Source organism: Triturus cristatus, chromosome 5_1 (genome assembly GCF_964204655.1).
Source record: "Triturus cristatus chromosome 5_1, aTriCri1.1, whole genome shotgun sequence".
Taxonomy (NCBI): domain Eukaryota; kingdom Metazoa; phylum Chordata; class Amphibia; order Caudata; family Salamandridae; genus Triturus; species Triturus cristatus.
In genome coordinates, this window is record NC_140587.1 from 442,639,910 (window position 1) to 442,663,656 (window position 23,747).

Below are 23,747 nucleotides of genomic sequence, written 5' to 3' on the forward strand. Positions count from 1 at the left end.
ATAGTGCTGTTGATGGTTTGCTTTCATTTAAAAGCTACTTCTGTTATGATTTAGGGCCTATTCCCAGCAGGTCTTCACACCACCTTTTATTAACATATCCAGATATTAATCTGCAGATATGGGAAGTTTGAAACTACTATCAACGGAAATGTAAGGGCACAATGAATACTCGATAGAAATGTCTATCACTATGTTTCGTTCCGCCTCCAGCCCCGCCCACTAACCACGCCCGAGCTCAATTTAATGAGTACCTGCACTTATGTTTCCCCATTTAAAGCACAGTTTTTACGGGAATAATAAAAGTGGAGCTGGATGGTGGCTGATATGGGGCTGGGGGCCCAAGGTCAGCTGTGAGATAAGGCGCAACGGAGAGGGATGGTAGAAAAGTGTTTAATCTGGCCTGGAAGATCTTGTGTTGAAGCCTGGCCTGCTGGAATTTGAGGGTTTGCACTTGGGTCCAGACATTACTCTTACTTTCAAATAACTCTCCACATGCTCTGTATACACACAGAATCGATCTGTTGTATCATGATGGCTGTTTGCAAGTAGATATGATGTAATCTAGGTCCTGTAGGCTACCACAAGAAGTGACAAATTGGGCCCGCAGTGGCCCACCCAAATAAAAATTCCTGGAGCCGGGCCTGATACAATACATTTCACTTCCCAATGCATAATTCTGTCTTTGGTTAGTGCGATTCAAGATATGCAGAGTTGCTGCCACGTGTGTTACAGTTAAGGCTGCCGCCTGGATATGCTCTCACTGCCATGACCAGTATTACTATGTCAAGGCCAATAAAAAAAGACCTGGAAACTGAGCCTAAGACAGTGTTCCCCCTTTCAGTGGCAGCAAATACAAGATCACTTTACCCGTGTTCTAGAGCTGCCTAAATGATCAAATAAACAGAGACAAAATGCCATATTTGCAATGAGTGTAGGGGATTTTGCATGAATTCTAAGTATTGTGGGGCATATTATCAAGCACGGCGTCAAAATGATCGCCGCTTTAGCGGCAGAAAACTGCCGCTGAAGCGGCGATAATGGGCTTGATAATATGCCCTGGAGAATTCCAATAGAAGCCCATTTTCTGGTGTCAACATGGGCTTCTATGGGAATTCTCTGCGGCATATTATCAAGCCCATTATCGCCGCTTTAGTGGCAGTTTTCTGCCGCTAAAGCGGCGATAATTTTAACCCCGTGCTTGATAATATGCCCCTATGTCCCGATCCTCACAGAATTGTAACAAATTCACATATGGGCATTATTTTTCTCCCCTTGTTGCACTATAACACAATTTTGCGTCACAGTACCTATAAAGACAAGCAGGCACATGCTTATTGCCAAGATGGAGCCGGAGTTCAGGCCCATCGTTCTCCCAGCTTTCACGAGGCTGATTTCACAAGTCTTTCCTTTGTACCCGTCGGCGCACTGACACACAAACTTGTACGGTGACTGCGCCACACACGTGCCCCCATTTCGGCAGCTCCATTGTCCACAAGGGGAAGGGCTGCACACCTTCACACCCGTCTGAGCATCCGTCACTTCCACTTTGTTCAATGGGCACCTGAAAAATAAAAGACGAAAAAGACAGTTATACCACTATCTAGAATATGCCGCCATCTGTTGGCCAGAAGAGGTAACCGTGGAAAGTATTTTTAAAATGATAGGCCACAGTCACATATCGCTCTAGTTATATGTATTCAGTAACAGGCCCTCCTGTGTGACAAATAGGCAGCTTTACTCTCAAGGTCAAACCTTATTATCCCTTATAGTGTATTTGGTAGGATAGGGCCCCGAGTTACAGGGACAGAAAACAACAACTCCCAGCTATTCATTGCACTTTCAAGGCATGTTTAAAGTGAGAGGAAAAGTGGCTTGCCCAAGAACAAAGAGCTCTGATACTTTAAAACCAAATTTTGTTTAGACTTTGACAGTGCACGAGTCAATTCATTTATTTGTGCAACTAAAAGTTTATCAATAACTTAAAAGATTATTTATATATTATATTAAGTACAATTGTGATATTTCTCACTTTGGCCTATAGGATAGTCATATAAAATACAAGTATGCCGGGTCTGGTGGCTCAGTGGACTAATGTATCTACTGCAGGGGCCTGTGTTCAACCTCATGGTCACAGGTTCAAATCCCGGCGGGTCCACTCAGCCTTTAATCCATCTGAGGTCGATAAAATGAGTACCATTGAGTTGGGTAACAACAAACATCTGTTATTCAGCGCCAAGATATCCGTAGTGGTGAACGTGCGCTTTACAAATACACTTGTTATGTTAGGTGGTAAGCTCACCATTTGAAATCCCCAACATTTAAGATGGTGGGTCGGAGCTCACCACAAAGGCAGAGTCGGATTCACCCTAATCCTCACCTAGGGATCAGGTTATCAGTGAAAAGAAGGAACAGGAAAATATTGGGATTCTTATTTCCTGCCATCACCACATGCTAAGTACATTCTTCAGGTTAGCGCTGGTAGACAATACTAGCTAGAGAGGCCCAAAGGCGGGGAACCTCCCAGCAGTAGCCTCCTGCGGGGAGAAAAGGAAGGTACACGCAACGATCCGGAAGTGAAAGCCAGCAGGTGCCATTCCAGGTCACCACTTCCCGTATCATTGTGAATGCCTGTTTCAATGTAATGCCAAGTGAACAGCAAACCAGTGGCAACAAGACAGGGGAGCAGATTCAATTTGTTCTTCAAAAATTCAAAGGCAGAACCTGTTGCTTTTATACTGCAATTATTTTCAGACATTCTTTGGTATATTAATAACTTCCCAGAAAAGGAGACATTCTGTGGGCCATATTTATCAAAATGGCAGGCAATGCCGCAAGACAACTTGCTGCGCTGCGTGACAGGGAGAGAGCAGGAATGCATCCTATCTACCAAGAAATGAAGAATTCCTGCTCTCTTCCTGCACTGGTCCACTGAGTGCTGCCTAGCGCCAATGCAGGCGCCCTTGAGGCATGGTGCAAGAGTGCGTGCATTACAGGCAGGATTGTTATTGTGCAGGAAGGAATTCCTTCCTGCACAAAAACACTCCTTAGAGGCATTTTTTGCTTTCTATGTGTGCTGCATTCAAGAAAGAGGAAATAACGTGGGGAAATAACGATATTTCTCCTCGTTACACCTCTATTGGGAAGGCATACCATTTTGATGCATTCCCACGTTTACTACCCTTAGTAAATCTGGGATTGCATCAACATTTCTAGATGGATGCCTGGGGATGCCCATGCTCCACCCATGGCATGCCTACCTAACACAGAGAAATGCAAGGAAGTGATTTGCGCTACCTTGCATTACTCTGGATTTACCAAGCCACGCAAGGTGGATTAGTGCATCTCACTTAAGGTTTGTGCGACGCAGGGGCTTAGGAAATCTAGCCCTTGGTTGCTGGAAAAAAAAGATCTCCTTCATTTAAGTAAAGCAACTGCAGGGAGTTTGCTGGTCATGTGCTGAAGAGGTGTTGCTGCAGAGGAAGGCTGAGGGTGGCACATTCTGGACCCAGAGCGGTTAAAGACTGGAAGGCAAGATGAAGATGGAAAATGTATGTTTCTCTCCCTATAAATCCACGGACTTCTAGAAGCCATCTGAAGTGCTAATGTTTGCAGAGATAGTGTGGCTCTCTGATATTAATGACATGAGATCTGCTTATAATGTGGTATTTGTCGAACTCAATACAGCACTTGGTTCTTTGCACTGTAGCAGAGGCACAAAAGTGGGTATCCAGGGTGACATTTGACTGAATGTGTTGATTAGTGAAACCCTCAGTGGCTGGTGCAACATTTCTTAAGACCCTCCTCATGGCACTGTGAACTACAGTACAGGAGACGATTTTTAGGAATAAGGAAAATCGTATGTATCTCCGGAGCAGTCATTATTGCAGGACCATTTTATGCAGTGAGGCTGGAAGCTAGTAACCACTGGGCAAGGGCTTCAGACACAGGACGGTCTTCCTCATCCACTGGTAGGTATGATGTGAGCTATCTGTGGTGCGAATATGTCTCTTTACACCGTGGGCGTTACATCGTCCGCGTTGTTACCACGCATGGCTTTACATCGCAAGTGGTTTCTACGACTTGCACTAGATGGCGCGCTGGATTTAGGAATAGTATAAATTACTATTCCTACTCCAGTTAGTGCAACAGCAGGGAATGTTTTAGATGTAAAATCCAACACATTCCCTGGTGTTGCGTGCCATCTAGCGCAAGTCGTTGAAACGACTTAATATGTAATGCCATGCGTGGTAACGCCGACGTTGTAACCTACCCGCGTGGTATTACCCGCGTTGAAACCGCGGTTTCCCCTGTGGTGCTGGTCTGACTCCTGGCTTTGCACAGTAGAAAGGTGTTACAAGAGGCCTGTACTACAGGCCCATCTTTTAGGAGATGTTTGCATCCACGCATAGAAATCTAGCTGGAGATTGATTACCCCGATGCAGAATAAAAATGCAGCTCGTCAGCATTCTCAGAAAACACATTTCCGGTCATAGGCTTTCATTTGACAATATATGGAATTTGGCTGCTAGCTTGGAGTGAGGTGGTAACTGTACTTTACAGCCTCATCCCACAGGAAGGGTTTTGCTCAGAACTAGAATAGACCATTTCAGTAGTACCTGCACTCATACTTTCTCCACAGGTCTGCACAACGAAAGGGGCTTTGACATGGCTGGCTGATGCAGGCATCTGAGTGACAGCCGCCGGTGGTACCCTGCTGGCTCAGGATTGTGCTGAATCCAGTGCTGTCGTCGAAGGAAAGAAGCCGACCATTCAGGCGGACATCACGCATGCAACCTAAGGGAGGAGGAGCACAGCTTTATTCCCAACCAGGCATCTTTTCACTGAACTATTATACAAAAACCTGTAGAGCACACATGCAGGGATCTGCTTACGCACTCTAGAGGAGCACTCTTGCAAACGGCATGCAGCATATCTTTGCTTAAAGCTATATTTCAAAAACACAAAACACACTTTTTTTATTTAATTTTTTATAGGTATGTCTGGGTACACATTGCCTTAAATCTGTCTTTCTGCAGTCAGATTTCTTGAATAAAAACATACCCCGATACATCTCAATGAAAAGCGATAATGTAGAAAGAGACAATCCACAAAGAATTTCACTGTACAGTGACCCGCCTGAATCAGTACAGCTGTCACGCTGTCTGCACTGTTGAATAATCTCACCCATGTGCTCAACTGATAAAGAGGACATGACAAGATGTTTCCTATATGGTACTAAGTGAACTCTTGTTCTACCTTTGCACTTGCACAGAAGCTGAAGCATTACTCATGGTCCTTTATGCACTGCACCCTGACTCATGGCACTAGCATCTATTTTAAGACATCTGGACAGAGGCACATCCAGTTAAAGGAAGGATGCAGTTTGACTTGGACTTTAAGTTCCTAGTAGGCCTCAAATGTGGACATTGGGCCATTCTTTGGAATTGAATAAGGCTATATTTTTTATGACCTGGGTCTCATTAGCTAGAAGTGGCCCAGCACTTTGTAGATCATTGAGAAGTCCTATGTAGAGCCATATAAATGGTGGCAGCACCCGTTACCTGTGATAGACCAGGACCCCTATGCAGGGATTTCCTGGGGAGCTGTTGACCTCAGTATGGCAGTTACTGGAGGCATTTGACCAGGGCTGGTTGGCTTGTTGCAGGGCTTGGCTAATGCTGATTCACCTCCCAGTGCTCCAGTTCTCAGAGAGCCCGGGTTTCAAGGTTCCTCCTTGCAAATGGACATTTCAGAACAGTGTCTGATTTGAGTAAGTGCGCCTGTGCAGGAGGAACGCTCACGAAACTCTGTGGCTTTGCCCATTGCGAGTCCCTTCTCTCAGACTTAAGGTGTGGCGTCGAAAAGGAGAAGCTCCTCTAGGTAGCATGCTTAAAACCGGTCCCCTATTTTTAACACCAGTGTTTATAGCATTTTTATATGAATTAGTGTTCAAATTCAATCACTTATTGTTAGAATAATCGGAATGCTAAACTCATGAGCCAGCACCCCCCTGCCAGCTCAGCGAACCCCAGCCAGGCCGCCGACAACCTCACGAAGTGGATCAGCAACTGCGCAGACGAACTCGCCCCACTGAGGACCCCGCCCAGCAGACCCAGCAGCAAGAAAGCCCCATGGTTCACCGACGAACTCAAGAGCTCCAAGAAGAACTGCCGAGCCCTCGAGAAAGTCTGGAGAAGGGAACCGACACTGGACAACAGGACCTCCTTCAAACTTGCCACCCGGAAACACCACCAGCTGATCCGCGCCGCCAAGAAAACAGCATTCAAGGACCGGTTGGACAACAACGCACACAACTGCAAGGAACTCTTCAACATCGTGAAAGAGCTCTCCAACCCCAGCGCAGGAAACAACGACATCACCCCATCGCAAGACCTCTGCAACTCCCTCGCTTCATACTTCCACAACAAGATCGCGGACATACACAACAACTTCAACAACCAACCGACGCACACCATGACCGAGCAACCACCCCCCACCACCACCCTCCACGCCTGGACCCCGATCAGCACCGAAGACACCATCCGCACGATGAACTCCATCCACTCCGGATCACCGACCGACCCCTGCCCTCACCACGTCTTCAACATGGCCGACGCTGTCATCGCACCCCACCTGCGAGACATCATCAACACATCCTTCGACACCACCATCTTCCCTGAGAGCTGGAAACACGCCGAACTCAGCGCTCTACTCAAGAAACCAACAGCGGACCCCACCGACCTCAAGAATTACCGCCCCATCTCGCTCCTCCCGTTTCCAGCCAAAGTCATCGAGAAGACCGTCAACCAGCAGATGGCCGCTTTCCTCGAGACGAACGGATCCCTCGACCCCTCACAGTCCGGTTTCCGAGCCAACCACAGCACCGAGACCGCCCTCATCGCCGCCACCGATGACATCCGAGCCCTGATGGACAATGGAGAAACAGCGGCCCTCATCCTCCTAGACCTCTCCGCGGCATTCGACACGGTCTGCCACCGAACCCTAGTACGGTGCCTCAGCAACATCGGAATCCAGGACAAAGCGCTGGAATGGATCATCTCCTTCCTCGACGGAAGAACACAGAGAGTCCGCCTACCACCGTACAAGTCAGAGGCCTCCGGAGTCATCTGCGGCGTCCCCCAAGGATCATCTCTGAGCCCCACCCTCTTCAACGTCTACATGAGCCCCCTCGCGGCCATCGTACGCAAACACAACCTCAGCATTATCTCCTACGCCGACGACACCCAGCTGATCCTCTCCCTGACCAACGACCCCGCCGCCGCCAGAGCCAACCTGCACGAAGGGATGAAAGAGGTAGCCGAGTGGATGACGACCAGCCGCCTGAAACTGAACTCGGACAAGACGGAGGTCCTCATCCTGGGCTCCTCTCCCTCCGCCTGGGACGACTCCTGGTGGCCCCCCGCCCTGGGCACCGCACCCAAACCGACAGACCATGCACGCAACCTGGGCTTCATCCTGGACTCCTCCCTCTCCATGACCAGGCAAGTCAACAACGTCTCCTCGGCATGCTTCAACATCCTACGCATGCTACGGAAGATCTTCTGGTGGATCCCCACCGAGACCAGGAAGACCGTCACCCAGGCCCTCGTCACCAGCCGACTGGACTACGGCAACGCCCTCTATGCCGGTACCACCGCCAAGCTCCAGAAAAGACTCCAGCGGATCCAGAACGCCTCAGCCAGACTCATCCTCGACATCCCACGAACCAGCCACATCTCCGGACATCTGAGAGACCTTCACTGGCTCCCCGTCAACAAAAGAATCACCTTCCGCCTCCTCACCCACGCACACAAAGCCCTACACGACCAAGGCCCGAGCTACCTCAACAGCCGAGTCAACTTCTACGCTCCCAAACGCCACCTCCGATCAGCCAACCACGCCCTCGCCGCCGTCCCCCGCATCCGGAAAGCGACTACAGGAGGAAGGTCCTTCTCCTACCTGGCCGCCAAGACCTGGAACTCCCTCCCGACCGACCTGCGCCTGACCCAAGACCACCTCCCCTTCAGGAAGAAGCTGAAGACCTGGCTGTTCGAGCAGTAGCGGCTCCCCCCCCCCCCCCCCCCCCCCCCCCAGCGCCTTGAGACCCTACGGGTATGTAGCGCGCTTTACAAGTGTCACTGATTGATAGTATTATTTTTGGCATCCCTGTCGTTATATTAATTATAATTAATATGATTAAAATATAAGGACAAAGAAGCATTAAATGATGTTACTCTTTGAAATAGCCTCTGCACATTGTCAACTCATGTACCCGCATAATGCAGAGAGGGGGCTTGTTTCATGGAGAACATTGGTATAAATTATTTCAAACCAACTGATCTAAGATGGATTAGTATTATATAGAAGTAGGGGGTATATTTACAAGAATTGCCACTAACTAACGCTATCGTTAGTCAGCAGCAATTTTCTTAACGCAACCTATCACCAAAAACTATCGCCCTGTTAGCGATGTAGTGACAATACGTCGCTACATGGCGATAGAAACAGCTAGCCGTGGTAAAAACAGCCGCTAACACTAGCGTCAAGGCTATACAAATTTTGATGTTAGCGAGAGAAAAGTGACGAAAGGCCCATTAGCATTAAAAAAAAACTCCCATTAGTCAGCTCAACGTGACTTTTTTTTGACTCAAGAGGCAAAAATAGCCTATAAGTCCACCTCCAATGAAAACTAGGAAATAAAACCAATGGAATGCAGAATGGAGCAGCCAGGGCCAAGTGCAGCACAGAACAACACCCGCCCCCCCCAAACCTTCCAACAGCCAGGATGACCAGCCAGAGTCCCTGGGGAAGAGGAAATGCAGATTCAGGGCTACAGTTATGAAACGAGGCGCATCGGTGGGAAAAATCAGTGATGCATCACTTTTCATAGCGCCCTCCTTGCAATACCATGGCAGCCAAAACCTTGAAAGCAGGGACAGTCCCCGGAGGCCTCGCTGTGCCTGCGTCTGTGACCAGGAGTGGGAGGCAGAGGTGCTGTGGAGTTGCGGGGCTGTGGTGGTAGACATTGAGGCATCGGTGATCGCCCTTACCTGGTGGTGAAGTCTGGTAGGTCGCATGGAGACACGTTGCTGACCTGTGTGAGAACACCGCCTGGCGCCCCTTGGAGCTGTGAACAGTAGAGGCGCTCCTGCGCACCAACGTAGGGAGGTCTGCATCGCATACAAGGTGCCACCACTACACTGTGGTTGACAGAGGAGATTATCAATGGTGGGCCGCGCCTCTCTGCATCACAGGCCGGAGGATGTTGCGCTGGCTGGACGCTGTGGAGGGTGAGGACCCTGAGCTGCATCAAACTTGTCTGGTGGGAGCACTGCAACTTCATGCCTAAGGGGGCTCTGTTGCATCCCCAGCGGACTTGGCGGTGACTGCTGTACCCAGGCTTGCGAAAAACCGCCTGGCAGAGGCTCCTGCTTGCTGAGTCACAGATTTGGAGAAAGTACAACGCATTGAGCCCCGGTATCAATTTCCAGGTGAGGAGAAGGTGGGACACGTAGCGGAGGAGGACCGGGGGCAAGTTGGGCCCAGGCCTCGCGCCTGTGGGTGACACACACCTTGCCTTGAGCAATCCCTGCACTGAGGCTGGCCTACATCACCGAGGGCACCGCACAAGACTGGTGGGGTACTCCACTAACTGGCTCAAGTCACTGAGATCAGCCATTGGTGGCAGTGGGTGCCAGGGGCACTGGGGCCGGTTCTGGCTCAGGCCCTTGGGTATGCAGCTTGAACCGCTGTTATTTGCTGGGGAACACAGAATCTGGTCGACACTCTTAGATCGGAAGAGGCAACCAGGTGGTGCTGCCTTTCCTTGCATCCTGTTAGTTTGCTTTTGGGTGTACGGAGGACTAACTCTTAGTGGAGTTCCTCCTACCACAGCCCTGCACTGTCTTGCTGCTGCTGCTGCTGTCCCCATCTGCTGCTGCTGGTTCCTCTGACCCTAAGGTCAGGTGTTCGAGTCCTTCCTCCACCCACAGGCTCCTGCCTGCGCCTCATCCCTGGTGGTCCAGTGGTAGAGCGTCACTGCTGTGCAGCTTGACTGCCCTCCTGTCCCTCTTTTCTGCTGTCCTTGTTCATCTTTCTGCTCTTCTCCGTTGATTTTCTACCTTTGTTTTTCCTATAATCTTTGCTTTGGTTGGCTTTTATTTTCATGTGCTTTTTTGCAGTCCCTTTTTCCCTAGCCTCTCTCTCATTCTTGCTGCAATCCCTGCGTCACCACCCCCTCCAATGTCCTTTCCCGTGTTTCCCGCCTCCCAGCTGTCCAGCCCCCCCTGGCAGATGCTGTGCAGCCATGCACAGAGGGCGTGCCATTGGTGCGCCAAAGGCAAGCCCTTCTGCGTCCGTCCGCCCCTCTACCGTGCCCAGCACCAGGGATCCTGCCTCTTGGACACTCCACTGCTATGACGCCAGCACCCTCCTCGCCCTCAACCCTGGACGCCATGCCGCCTGCCATCTAGCATCACCGAAGAATACCCTTGCACCCTGTGCCTGCCAAAACTGCAAGCGCACCCCCTGCCACATCAGCACACTAGCGCCTCTTGCCGCCCAGCCTACCAACAAGCACCCGACCGGATCAACTGCATTGTCCTCAACGTGCGCTCCCTCCACAAATATGCCACAGAAATCTGGGACCTTCTCGACGCCACTTCATCAGACATCGCCTTCTTCATGGAAACTTGGACCAACCTCTGCTCCGGACCAGACATTGCCATCGCCATCCCCATCCCCGACAGCTACAAAATCACCCGCAAGGACCACCCTGACCGTCCAGGAGAAGGCATTACCATTGTCTACAAAAGCACACATTCTAATGACCCAACGGCGAACATGGAACACCTCCACTTCCACTTCCAGATCCAGACCAACCCCAACACCACCCTCTGCAGCACCCTCATCTACAGGCCCCCGGGCCATGAACCCCCATTCACCGATGCCATTGTAGACATCATTGCACCCCAGGCTCTCCCATCCACGGACTACATCCTACTCGGAGACCTGAAGTTCCACTTGGACAACCCCAGTGACCAGAACACCACCCCCCTTCTGGGCAACCTCGCCAACATTGGACTCAAGTAGCTAGTCATCAAACCAACACACATAGCCGGAGACACGCTCAAGCCTGTCTTCTCCGCCAGCGGGAACATCAACTACAGCCACACCAAAGAACTCTACTGGACCGACCATCGTTGTATACATCACGCCTTCACCACGCCCACCGTGCACCACCGCCATCATCGCCCCCCTGTCGCAGCTGGATCAAGGCCACCGAAGAACTTCTCGTCAACTCCCTCAGCACCACCACTTCGCCAACGCTTACAGACACCAACACTGCAGCACGCAACCTCCACCAATGGATCTCCAACTGTGCCGACACCCTGCCACCCCTCAAGAAAAGACCAAGTAAACAGCACTCCAAGAAGGCCAACTGGTTCACTCCCACCCTCCACTAGTCCAGACGCACCGGCAGACGTCTTGAGAAGAGATGGAGCCCCAACAATACCCCTGAAATTCACACAACCTTGAAATCCCCCGTCAACGCACACCACACAGAAGAAAATGAAATACCCTGGATTGATAGGTTTTGTGCAGGTAGGTGTCCCTTCCTGCACAACATCAATCAACTCCGCAACACCATGGCGCAAGGGTGCCTGCATTGGCGCATGGCAGCCATTGTGCGTCAATGTAGGGGAAAAATACAGGGGGGCTCATTCATGAGCCTGTTGATCCCTTCCGGTGCACCGTATTTACAAAGTGACGCATCTAGGCATATGCGTGACCTTGTGAAACCCTTTGCCACATTATTCCTGTGACAGGTATGATGTATGCAGGGTGGGCGTTCCCACACAACAAAGCCTCATAAGAGTGGCGCAGTGAAATCCATCAGATTTCACTGCAAGAATTCTAGGACGCCACTGTGTCAGAACCTTACGCTTGCTTCATGGCAGAAGTAAGGGTGATGCAGTGCCATAGGGATAGGCTGGCCCCATGCATTGCTGGAGTTGCATCATGCTTGTGACACAACTGCAGAAATGCGTGACTTTACCACTGACAGATACGTCAGGATTCCAGACGTATCTGTCGTTAATTGTGCCATGGAGTGCTGTACAGTGAATACGGCACATCGCAAGAAGGATGCAGTGAAAAGTGTTGCAATGCTGTTTTGTCACAAAGATGCAACACTTTTCATGAACGAGGCCTAGGAACGCACCCTATCTTATTGATAGTACACATTCCTGCCCTTTTGCTTTGTCGCAGGGCAGCGCAGCAACATTCCTTGCAGCCTTGTCCAGCACCAAAACCCCTGAAATGAGGCCCCAAGTGTTTGCACCAATTTTAAGAGCAGCTATTTTCTGGTCTTTAAAAACGGCCTCTAATTGGACTTAGTGGTACTTTTGGAGTGGTTATCGCCGGACGGAAATTTAATTGTAAATATCGCGAAGTGGAGTAAGCGGCAGTTTTTGCATGGGAACGCCCACCTTGCATCTCATTTTTGTTAAGTCCTGCAAGCAGAAGTGGCGATTTTGAAAATTAACATTCACACTGGAAAAGTGGCTCTAACTGCAGTTAGCGGCACTTTGTAAATAAGGCGATAAAAAAAAGCAGCTGTAACGTAAAATAATTGACGCTATGGCGGTGTTAAGTTCTTGTAAATATGCCCCAACAACTTTTCTACTGAATGGTGATTAACAACCTTTCTGCAAGTAGAACGCAAGTGGGATTGGAACCAAAAGGCATCAGTAAATGCAATCGGTTCACCCTTTTATGGTCAATAATGGGACAAGGCTTTTATTAGAGATCAAGTGGCATGAACATGACAGTACATACAATAACAGCACATGTAGTAGTCAAGATATAGGAACTACTAACAGAACCCAAGGTATCTATTGTAATTCCATATGACAAAATGGCCCTCGAAAGTATAATACAGACAACGATTCGGGGGCCATATGTTGCAATAAAGGGCCCTGTTAATAAAATCAACCTACCCATTGTAAACCTCCAGGGGTACTTCGAGTCTGCAAGGTAGAAAGTTTATAGGAGCGCACACAGTGCTAATATGGGAGGGCACACTTCTCTTTGATTGATTTTCACTAAGGCGAAAATATTTTCCATTGGAGAAACCCCGTCTCCTAAACCCACGTAAGTTACAGGATGTACTCTTTCCTTTCCCACCATAGAAAGGACCTTGCTCCTGCCTACAAGAGTAGTTTTACTTGCATTACCATAGTGAAAAACAGCACAGAAAATATTTGTACCATCCACAAACATCTGAGTTGCGCTTGCCATATCTTCTGCCGTGACGGATCAGATCTGTGTGTGGAAATGCCCCCTCATCCTGATCTCGCGGATCATGAACCTTTTGCAAACAGACTTTTTAAGCACGTAAGTTGTGTGTACTTGTGCATACAAAGTTGTGAGTCACACCCATGTATGTTAATTTGGATGTAGAAAAAAATTCCACTGTAGCGTGGAACATGTCTCTGGGGTTCTGGGTGATAAAAGCTTTTGCACCGTGCCATCTGTGGGGTTTCAAAAAGTTATGTGGCCACCCCTATTTCCAAATTAGGATGAGGGGCCCCTAAAATTCCTAATACCTTGACTGCACAAAACCTCTAAACCATTTGTGATTCAGCCCTTTTGTACTCCAACTACATTCTTAGTATATCTCCAAATAGAGTTCATCTACGCTGCTAGAAACTACACTTATGTTTGCAACATGTAGGTTTTACCTTGTCTTTATGTGCTATTATTCTTATTTGCATATCTATTACTAAACATTTATCAAAACATCTCTTTATGTTTAATATCATAACATAAATGTGTTTTAGGTATTGAAATTACTCTGAAAAAACATGATGATGAAAAAGGCGGAGGCAAGTATTTGGGGAAGGTTTTTAGGAAGGACTCAATTATGCTAGCAGTCAGTGGTGCACACCTCTGCAGACGTACTGGCAATCACAAAGTTACTTTCCAGTACATTACCTCACTATTGAGCATTGATGAAAACAGCGGTACGTTCCTATACCTCTTGGAAACCGCAGCTGATGAAATGTGTACTACATTTTACAACAGAGATAAAAGATCATGAGATGCCATAGCTACACCTCTGTTACACTGTTAACAAATTTCCTAAAGTTCACCAGCCTTCAGATACTCCACCGCTTCTTATATGGATGAATAATTGGAGAACTAACCTTGGAAATCACTGTCAGGGTGGACAGGAAGGCTGTTTCCCAGTATGACTCTTGTTGCTGCTATAAGAGAGTGGCTTCGCCGTGCACCCATGTCCGCAGTCACCTCGCGATCGCCTGCTCCGTTGTTTATGCGCAAAGTGAACGTACTGCTGTGTCGCTCCATGCTCAGCAAAACCCACTGGCCATGGTCTATGTACAGACTGGGCAGGACCAGAGAATGCTCTTTGTCCCCAAAGTTATACCGAACCCCGAAATTACCATGAACCACCTGCAAGAAGAGAGAGAACTGGGATTCATAATAGCCTATACAAAGGACATTCCAACATGCATTCTTGTGATCAAACTCAATTTTGAAGCATCACACTACACCCAACACACCATCACACCACACCCAACACACAGTGTTCACATAACATTAATGATAAATAAGACTAAACAATGTCCAGTGAAATTATACTTCTACAAGTTTATGTTTTGGTTAGCACATTAACAGACAGTTGACTCTGAAGGACATTTATATCCCCATTTCTTGAATATATGCACAATTGCTTAACTCAGTGGGAGGGCCGCACTGTGGACCTCAGAGAATGAGTTGTTCCTGTTGCTGAACATGAGAATGAGGTTTTAGCTTCTCAGGTGGGACCAAGATTGGGAGAGGTGTTGGCCTAACGGCTAGGGCGCTCGACCTTGGAAACTGGGTTCGAGTCTCGGTAACGACGCTGAACATCCTGTGATTATGGGCAAATCACATAATCTCCCCGTGCCTAACAAAAAAATGAATGTGTGTCCTCATGTAACGTAACTGGTGCTATGTAAAGCCCTCTGATACCTGATTGGATTCGGATCAAGTTTGCGCTATATAAAACTCTGCAAAAAAGAAAAAAAAAAATTCTGGTTCAACAAAGCTACATGATAACCAGGCCTCCAGGCTGTGAGTGATGCTGTCAGTCTCTGCCTCCTCCCGCTGTCCGTTTCATGCTGACTGATGCTAGGCTGCTCCTGCCTGTGAGCAAGCCTAGTTAGTCAGACAGCAAAGCTTCAGTTCAGTTCTTAGGGTTCCTGGTCCCAGGACAGCTCCCCTTGCTCGCTATTTTTTTCCAGCCACCCAGTTCCTGCCGCCCGCCTCCCCAGGGCCCCTCCCAGGACCTACTTGATGGAGGCCGCAAGGCAGCCACACAGCAGACCGGCCCAGCAGGCATGCCGCCAGCGCACCAAAGGCAAGCCCATCTGCGCCAGGTCGCGCCTGGACCGCGCCAAGCACAAGGAACCCTGGCCCTCTGGACTTCCAGAGGTACTCTGCCGCGGATCTCAGCGCCCTGGACCTGACGCAACAACAACTGCTGCCTCGCATCGCCTTGCTCCACAGCAGGACCATTTACCGGCCTCCGCTGCCGATTCACTGCCATCCCACGACTGACCACCCTTGCAGAAAGCCACACTAAGCCCTCCCTGCCGGCTGTTACCTGCCTGGAACTACTCCAGTGCCTCCTAATCAATGGCAGATCACTATGCAAATAAGCTACCGAAGTCTGGGGCACGATCTCCGCCCTTGCCCTGGACGTGACCTTCAGCACAGAGACCTGGCTCATCCCCACATTGGCCCCTGACATCGCCACTGCAACACCCAAAGGCTACAAGATAAAACATTGGGACAGCACCAACAGACACTGAGGTAGCATCGCCATCAAACACATGGAATCAATCATCTGCACCACCACCGAAAACGAACCTACACCGCTCGTGGAACACCTGAACTACCAACTTGACACCGACGACAAAACCACAATCAAAGGCACCCTCACATACAGACCGCAGGAACACTTACCAGACTCAGGGACACCATCACAGAGTTTATCACCCTGCTCCCTATCGAATCCAAACACTACATCCTGGGAGATCTCAACTTCTTCCTGGACAAACCTGCAGACACCAACTCCACTGACCTTCTGGAATGAATGGAAAACATCAGCCTCATGCAGCTGGTCTCAGACCCCACGCAGAGCAGGACGCCCCCTGGACCATATCTTTACATCCAGCAACAAAGTCAGATTTAGCCACACCACAGAACTCACCTGGGCCGACCATTTCATTATCCACTTCACCATCGCTAGCCCACCCTGCCCCACAGCGCCCCCTTTCGCAGCTAGACCAAAGTCACCCAGCACCAATGGACCGACGCCCTCAGCATCACCCACCCCGCCAGATCCACCAACATGAACTGGGTAGTAGAGAACTTCAACGCTTGGATCAACGCCGACCACGTCGCACCCACCAACCCAGCCAAAATGCTCAGATCCATCAAACGAGCCAGCTGGTACACTCCAGTACTCAGCACATTGAAACGCAGATGGAAACAACTAGAAAGAAGATGGTGCACCAGCAGAAACGACAATGACGAGCCACCTTCAAGTCCGCCCTCAACAACTACAACCACCAACTGAAAGACACGAAAAAGGAGGCTCTAGCAAACCGCATCGAAGCCAGCGCCAACCAGACCAAGGAACTTTTCACCATCGTCAGAGAGTTCACCTGCCCATCAGCCCCTGAAAACTCGATCCACCACCTCACAGAAACTCTGCGACGCTCTAGCAGATCACTTCCACAAGATAGCCACAATATACAGAAACTTGAACCCCAAATCCACTGACCCCCTCAGCCTCCCCATGCTAAGATGGCCACCGACCACACACTCATCACATGGGAATAGCTCAGCACACTGAACACCACTGCCTTAATGAACTCCATCCACTCTAGAGCACCCTCTGACCCATGTCCCCATCAACTCTTCAACCTCGGAAGCGACAAGATCAGCCACCAGCTCACCATCATCCTCAATGCCTCCAACGCCATAGCCACCTTTCCCAACTCCTGGAAACACTCAGAGGTTAGACCCCTCCTCAAGAAACCCTCCGCAGACCCCAGCGAGCTCCAGAACTACTGCCCCATCTCGATGCTCCCGTTTCCCACCAAAGTCCTGAAGAAGGCCATCAACCTCAAACTCACCGAACACCTGGAGAGAAACATCTTGCTAAAACCCTCCCAATCAGGATTCAGAGCAAACCACTGCACTGAGACGGCCCTGATCACCGCCACAGATGACATCCACACCTCACTCGACAGAGGAGAATCAGCCGCCCTGATCCTGCTCGACCTCTCCACAGCTTTCAACACTGTCTCCCACCACACACTCCTCAAACAACTATAACCGATCGGAATCAAAGATGACACTCTTGGATGGTATAATTTTTAACGGGGCGCACCCAGAGAATCTGTCTCCCTCCCTTCACCTCACAACCCAAGTGCACCATCTGCGGCATCCCTCAAGGTTCAGCCCTCAAAACAACCCCCTTCAACATCTACATGACGCCAGTAGTGGACATCGTCACAACATCAATATCATTTCCTATGCCGATGACACACAGTTGACCCCACCACTATGAAATCCAACTTCCACAACTGCATGAAGAACGTCTCAGCCTGGATGAAGGACAACTGCCTGAAGCTCAACACGGACAAAACTAAAGTGCTGATTTTCAGCAGCCACACCTCCCTCTGGAATGACACCTAGTGGCCATCGGAACTTGGACCCACCCCCACACAGAGAGACCACACCAACAACCTTGGCATCATCCTAGACATCAAAATCTCCATGAAACAACAGGTCAATGCCATCTTCTCAGCCCGCTTCGACACTTTTCACATGCTCCTCAGAATCTTAAAGTGGGTCCCGATCAGCACCAGGAAAACAGTGACGCAGGCTCACATCAGCAGCCGCCTGAACTACAGCAACACACTCTATACAGGCACCTCCAGCAAACTCATGAGAAGACTCCAGACGATACAGAACGCAGCAGCTAGACTGATCCTCAACCTGCCCAAAAGGCCACACATCACCCAGCACCCGAGAGACCTCCACTGGCTCCCCATCCAGAAAAAAAGGTCATTTCAAACTACTGACCCAGGCCTACAGAGCCCTCCACAACCAAGGACCTGAAAACATGAACAACCGCCTGAACCTCCATCAACCATTCAGAAACCTCCGCTCCACCCACCTCACCCTCACATAGACACCGCACATCCGCTGCAGCCACACCGGAGGATGCTGCTTCTCCCACCTCGCCGCCAAGTCTTGGAACGCCCCCCCTCACCTCCGAACATCACCCTCACTGACAGACTTCAGGAAGAAGCTTTAGACCTGGCTCTTCGACTGAAAGCTGCAGTATATGGCTTTGTCTCCCCCTGGAGACCACTGTGCATTTGTGCTACTTACCTGTTTTACGGTTTAAGTATTGTGTGTATAGTGATTATATCTCCGGGTAGGAGATATCCCATTGTGTTAGTGAATGTTTATAATAAATACATATTTTTATAACTACACTATGTGGTTCTTTTTCACTTAACCTATACTTTATGATTAGTACTGGTAAAACAAGCTGCTTTACACCCCTTCTGGACTAGGCCTGAAGGCTGCTCTCCACAGCTACCATTCAGAGAGCCTTCTATGGTTTTCTAAGACCACTATAATCACCATAAGGATTGTCTGGATTAGTGCAGGGTGCTTCACTTAAATACGTGTGCACCATATACTAAGCCAGCCTCCTACAGTCATCTTCTGCAGTAGAGATGGCTCATCATTGGGACATCTCCTGCAGCATCAGGCTGAATACCTATATCTTAATTAGCACACATCTACTCCCAAGGGGGCTCTGCTTTACCTGAAGAAGCAGCAAGATGGATGTGGTGTGACATACAAGTAACACGTTTAAATCAATGCATAGCCAAAGCAGATTTTTATCCTTCTGAGGTTGATACATTGAGTACTATTAAATTGTGTAACAGTGTCATCTGTTATTTACCATATCTTCAAATTTTACGAATGTTGGAAGTATTATGGAAAAAAGGCATTAATACTGGGTGACTCAGGCTCCTGTCATAAGGTCTGGGTCTTACAAGCAGTATTTGAATTTTCGGTTGAATTATACAATTTGGGGGGTCAACTAGTAGAACCATGTATATAGTAAATGGTGCAAACGTAACTGCCTCTTGGTGCTGACCATTGTGACATTGCGAGGTGTAGTGCCCCGCTATTGATGCCAAGTATGATTTACTTCAGAGATCTCCATAAGGCTTCCTGAGCAGTATCAGTGGTACTATGTAGGTCTTTAGGGATCTATAGCTCGGACTGATACTGGGTAAGGTTGAAGTGAATGCATTTGTCCAAGAAGCATACACCACGACTTAAATCCAGAGGAAATTAGAATCCAGTGAAAATGGTGGTTAGCTAAGGAGACACTGGCTGCTACTAAAAACCCCTCCCATCTGTGGAGACCGTGTTGACTTCAGAGGAGAATCTGCAGGCAAAGTGTCCCCCCTCCATACTTCCTCTATGATTTTGGAAGTTCTTCTTGTTGATTCTCCTCTGGATTTAGCATTACATTCATGGATCAGGGATTCTTCCATGGTCCCTTATTTCCAGACCAAGTAGAAAGCAGACTGCGGAGTGTCGAAGGTGGCGGGAGTGCTGCAAGAGGTTATTGTATGGCAAGCTGTCATAGTCAAAAAGAGTATTAACAAGAGGGGCTGACTTCAGTGAGATGTTTTCTAAAGTGCTCGTTCACCTAGTGGGTTTATTGGTGCTTGTGGTTAAATTACTGACTTAATGCATGGGCTGGAGAGAGCACAACACATTACCAGAGCAGTGGTTGAACCTCCTGATTCAGTTTGTCTGTAGGACCCTCCCTACCCCTTAACGGGGCTCAGAATAGTCCAATGAGAGTCGGTGCAGGATTAGACCTTTTACAGGAGGTAATTCAGGAAGAATTTTGGCTTACTGGCAGGGGAAGTGGATCTCCACCCACTTTTAAGACTATATTGCAGTTTGTCCAGCAGATTACCACTGCGAGTGGGACCATTTTTTATCCGCTGCAGCTTACAAGATGGCTACCTCCACACCCTGAGCTGTGATGTGCTGTGGCCTCATTGCAGACTGCGACAGGTGCATCGACATGAGGCATGGATGATATCTGCTCAGCAGGTAATGCAGACAAATAATGATATGAGGTGAGCCACTCCTCTCTTTGTGGGTGGAGAGGAGCTAGCTGATCATTGGACAATCATCAAAGATGAACCTGTGGTGACAAGGGACAGAGAGAGCTCTTCTCAAGCTGATATTGGGTCTGACTTGTATCTTGCTGGAAATGCGGGGACAGATTCAATACCTTCTGAGCACTATTCAGTTGAGCACTACTGGCACAGTTGATGACACCCCATTTAGGACTTGCTTACATGAAGAGATCTGTTGCTTGGAACATCAGCAGAGGTATCTTGGCAGGTCAAGTAGTAACCTAAACCTAACTTAACTAAGAAAAACGACTTTCCGCTTAGAGATGAAGTCTATTCAGACTCAGAGTACCATAGCAACTTCAAAATGGAGGCCGTGGTGGACTTGGCAAAGGTGACAACGCCCTGTTGGCCTATTCACAAGCATATCCTAAAAATAATGATAAAATAGAGAACACAAGAGATGGGTTTGTGAATTCTTTATAGGGTTATTGGATTCCAAAACAGCAGTCTTGGATATCAAACTGACCATCTTGAACAGCAATTTTAGTAACTGGGAGCAGATTTGAATTTGGGTCTCTCACTGCTACAAATGCCATAAAGAATTCCGGTGATGGACTGCCAATTCCAGCATCAGGCTGAAGAACAAAGATGAACCCTAGCAAACTCTAGGTGGGTGGCCGGTATTATATTCCTGAAGACGCAGATGGCGGCAGATGAAACGTAGGAGATAGTAGAATTCTTGTCTACCCTTGTGTACTCTAAAATAAATTGTTGTCCTATCCACTTGAAAGAGTCGATCATAATGGTTGCCAAAGTGAAATGGCAGCAGGAAACCTAGTGCCACACTGCAGGAAAAGTCTGTGGAAAAAAAAACCTAAAGATCGTTCTCTGCCTACGACATATCGTAGGGGGACTGACAAATTCTGAGGTTTCTGGACCTGAGTTTTGAATCACTGGAGCTTAGGAGTGAGTTTCAGAAGCTGTGTAAAGAACTGTTAGAGTTAGGGGTCAGGGCATCGGGCCGATCTCCTGTGAAACTGGGGGCGCAACAGGATGAGAACATCCTTATGTTCAAACAAACCAACGCAGCTAACAGTCGCAGCCGGCATTAATCATGGTGTGGGGGGCAAGTTGTCACGCGGGGAGGGAGGGGGTTACATTTAATAATAAGAATTAAAAAGCATACCAGTCCACCGACCGTGTCCCGTGTTTTCTCGGCTCCTGCTCCTGCTCTCCTGCCTCTGGCAGGAACAGAAAGCAGGTAGCCTCCCTACCCTCCCCTAAGCCAATCACAACGCTTCAATGGCAGCGTTGTGATTGGTGGGGATGCCTCCCAGCCAGGGGCTTATAGGAAGGCCATTTTCTCCATGTAGGGTGCATTGCAGCCTGCATGGAGAAAGGGCAGAGTGCGCGTGACTGGTTTGAGCGGCCCCAGAGGACCGGCCAAACAGTCATTGCGCCCTCAGGAGTGGGCACACCACTCCTCCCCTGCTCACAGAGCAGCCCCGCCCACCCACCTGCCCACCACCAAAAGCCTTCTGCTTTCTTGCAGTGCGAGAAGCAGAAACATAAGATGGTAGTAATTATGAGAAAGTAGTGGGGCGACACTCCTCCGCCCTAATGGAGGAGCCACCCCTGGTAGCTAAGCACTATATGGACTGTATTACACCAAAGAATGATTCTGGTTGGGCGAATGTGAAAGGTTTCTGGACTGAGAAGTTGTGTATAAGAAGTGCCTTTAGTTGAGGATGGGTAATATTCCATTTTCAACAATCCATACAAAAGTACATATTAGATCATTTATTGTGTGAAACCATCTGCAAGGGAATCAATGTTGACATCATAAAGGATAGCATATACCTACCTCCAGCCTGATGTAGGCCCTTGCATCTGTAGATGGTATCATGAGGATGGTGCCAAAAGTTGTGCGTGTCCGCATCATCAGCTGGACTCGAGTACTCTGGGTGCTGAGAGGGTCTTTCAATTGATAATCAATCCAACTGTCTTTTCCAAAAGACCACTCAGGAAGTACTGAAAGGGAAGACATGGGAAGAAAGTGAGAAATGCTTTGGGGAAATAGCTCAAGTAGGAAAGTCCCCCCTTATCACAGTCAGCTTTACATCATGGTTACATAGTTGTCACAGTGGTGGGCTTCAGAAAGGAGCACCTGTATGTTAGATGTTATGTTATGTATATTTGTATACGCAGCTTATAACCCGGAAGGGTATCCAGGACTCGGAGCAGGAGTATAGGCATGGGAACCTGTCATTTAAAACCGTATAAGATCATGGAGTTATCTAACTAAAAAGAGACTTTATCCAATGAGTTTCCCTCCAACTTAGTTTTTTATTACCTGTTGGGTGTTATGGTGCTGAAGTGGGTGTAACACTTCATCTAAAGAGAGGAGCTTTGGGAATCTATCTGGTGAAAATCATGGGTCTGCAAAGTAAATTGATTATGATGTGTCTCCTTTTTTAATGAAAAATCTCTTGCAGTTGTCCAATGTTGAGGTCATTTCAGGGCTTCTACCTTTGGTGCGATTTAGAAAGTGATTAGTGTTTACAGCTATCAGACTTGAAGATGTGTGGGCTGGATGTCTATCTCAGTTGTCCAGATTTTAGTATGTTATTTACTGTGCATATTGTTTCAATTATTATTAAAAATATGCTTGCCCGCATAGGTTCGCCTGCTGACCAATGTATCCCTCCAAAGCATGGATGCAAATGAACCATCAGCGTGTTTCTTTTCTACATTATGGATTTACTGAGAGAATTTAGAAACTTTGCAGGGAAAATAACTGGAGTTCAGCATGCAGTCAGTAAAGAGAGGGTACCATTCCATTCCTCTTCAGTTTGAGTTTGGTTGCAAGAAAGGCATGAGTCCAGTGAGTTCCACATACCTTTGCTACAGCTGCCGCCCGAATAGCCAGGGTTGCAGTCACAGCTGAAAGAGCCCCAGTCGCTGAGGCACACCCCATGGACTCCACAGGAGGGCATCCTTGCCACCTGGCACACTCCGTCTGTCAGGGCACAGCCCGGCTCACTGTTCAGAGATTCTGCAGGTCTCTCCAAATCATACACCTGGCAATTAAGAGAACTGTCAGGAAGCGTGCCTCCCATACCACATTCTAGTGGAAGATCTTGATCTTCCAAGAATTAAAAAAGGCATCTACAAATACATTCTCTACCCTTTCCCTTTTTAAAATTTGAATAAATCCACTTAATTCTGTTAAGATATCAGACCTTGTACTTGAAAGCTCTCACCGACCGTCTTATAAGCATTTTATTCTCTCTTGAAATGCTAGACTAGAGTCTGCATAAAATATAAATTCTCATTATACAGGCATACCCGTTGCGATGGTTAAGGCTGTCTCATATGTAGTTGCCTTGTGTTTTTATCTTACTCATACCAGAGAGACTCCCTTACAGCCTACAGTAGCAATGCCCTGGTAATTAACTTGTGCATTGTTGTTAT

At 48.4% G+C, this 23,747-nt stretch overlaps 1 protein-coding gene and 1 long non-coding RNA gene across 3 annotated transcripts in view; one reads left to right on the plus strand and one right to left on the minus strand.

The window, feature by feature from the left end:
- The window catches only part of LOC146831025 (uncharacterized), a 226,232-nt gene that overhangs the window by 181,754 nt on the left and 20,731 nt on the right, over positions 1–23,747 (plus strand). The window lies entirely within an intron of this gene.
- LOC146831027 (neural-cadherin-like) overlaps positions 1–23,747 on the minus strand; it is a 473,840-nt gene that overhangs the window by 9,623 nt on the left and 440,470 nt on the right. Inside the window, exons 27-31 of the mRNA XM_085605228.1 lie at positions 23,173–23,353; positions 22,138–22,304; positions 14,211–14,478; positions 4,617–4,794; positions 1,308–1,561 (exon numbers count right to left, since the gene is read on the minus strand). Of these exons, the coding sequence (XP_085461354.1) occupies positions 1,308–1,561; positions 4,617–4,794; positions 14,211–14,478; positions 22,138–22,304; positions 23,173–23,353 (1,048 nt within the window). The remainder of the gene's footprint in view (positions 1–1,307; positions 1,562–4,616; positions 4,795–14,210; positions 14,479–22,137; positions 22,305–23,172; positions 23,354–23,747) is intronic.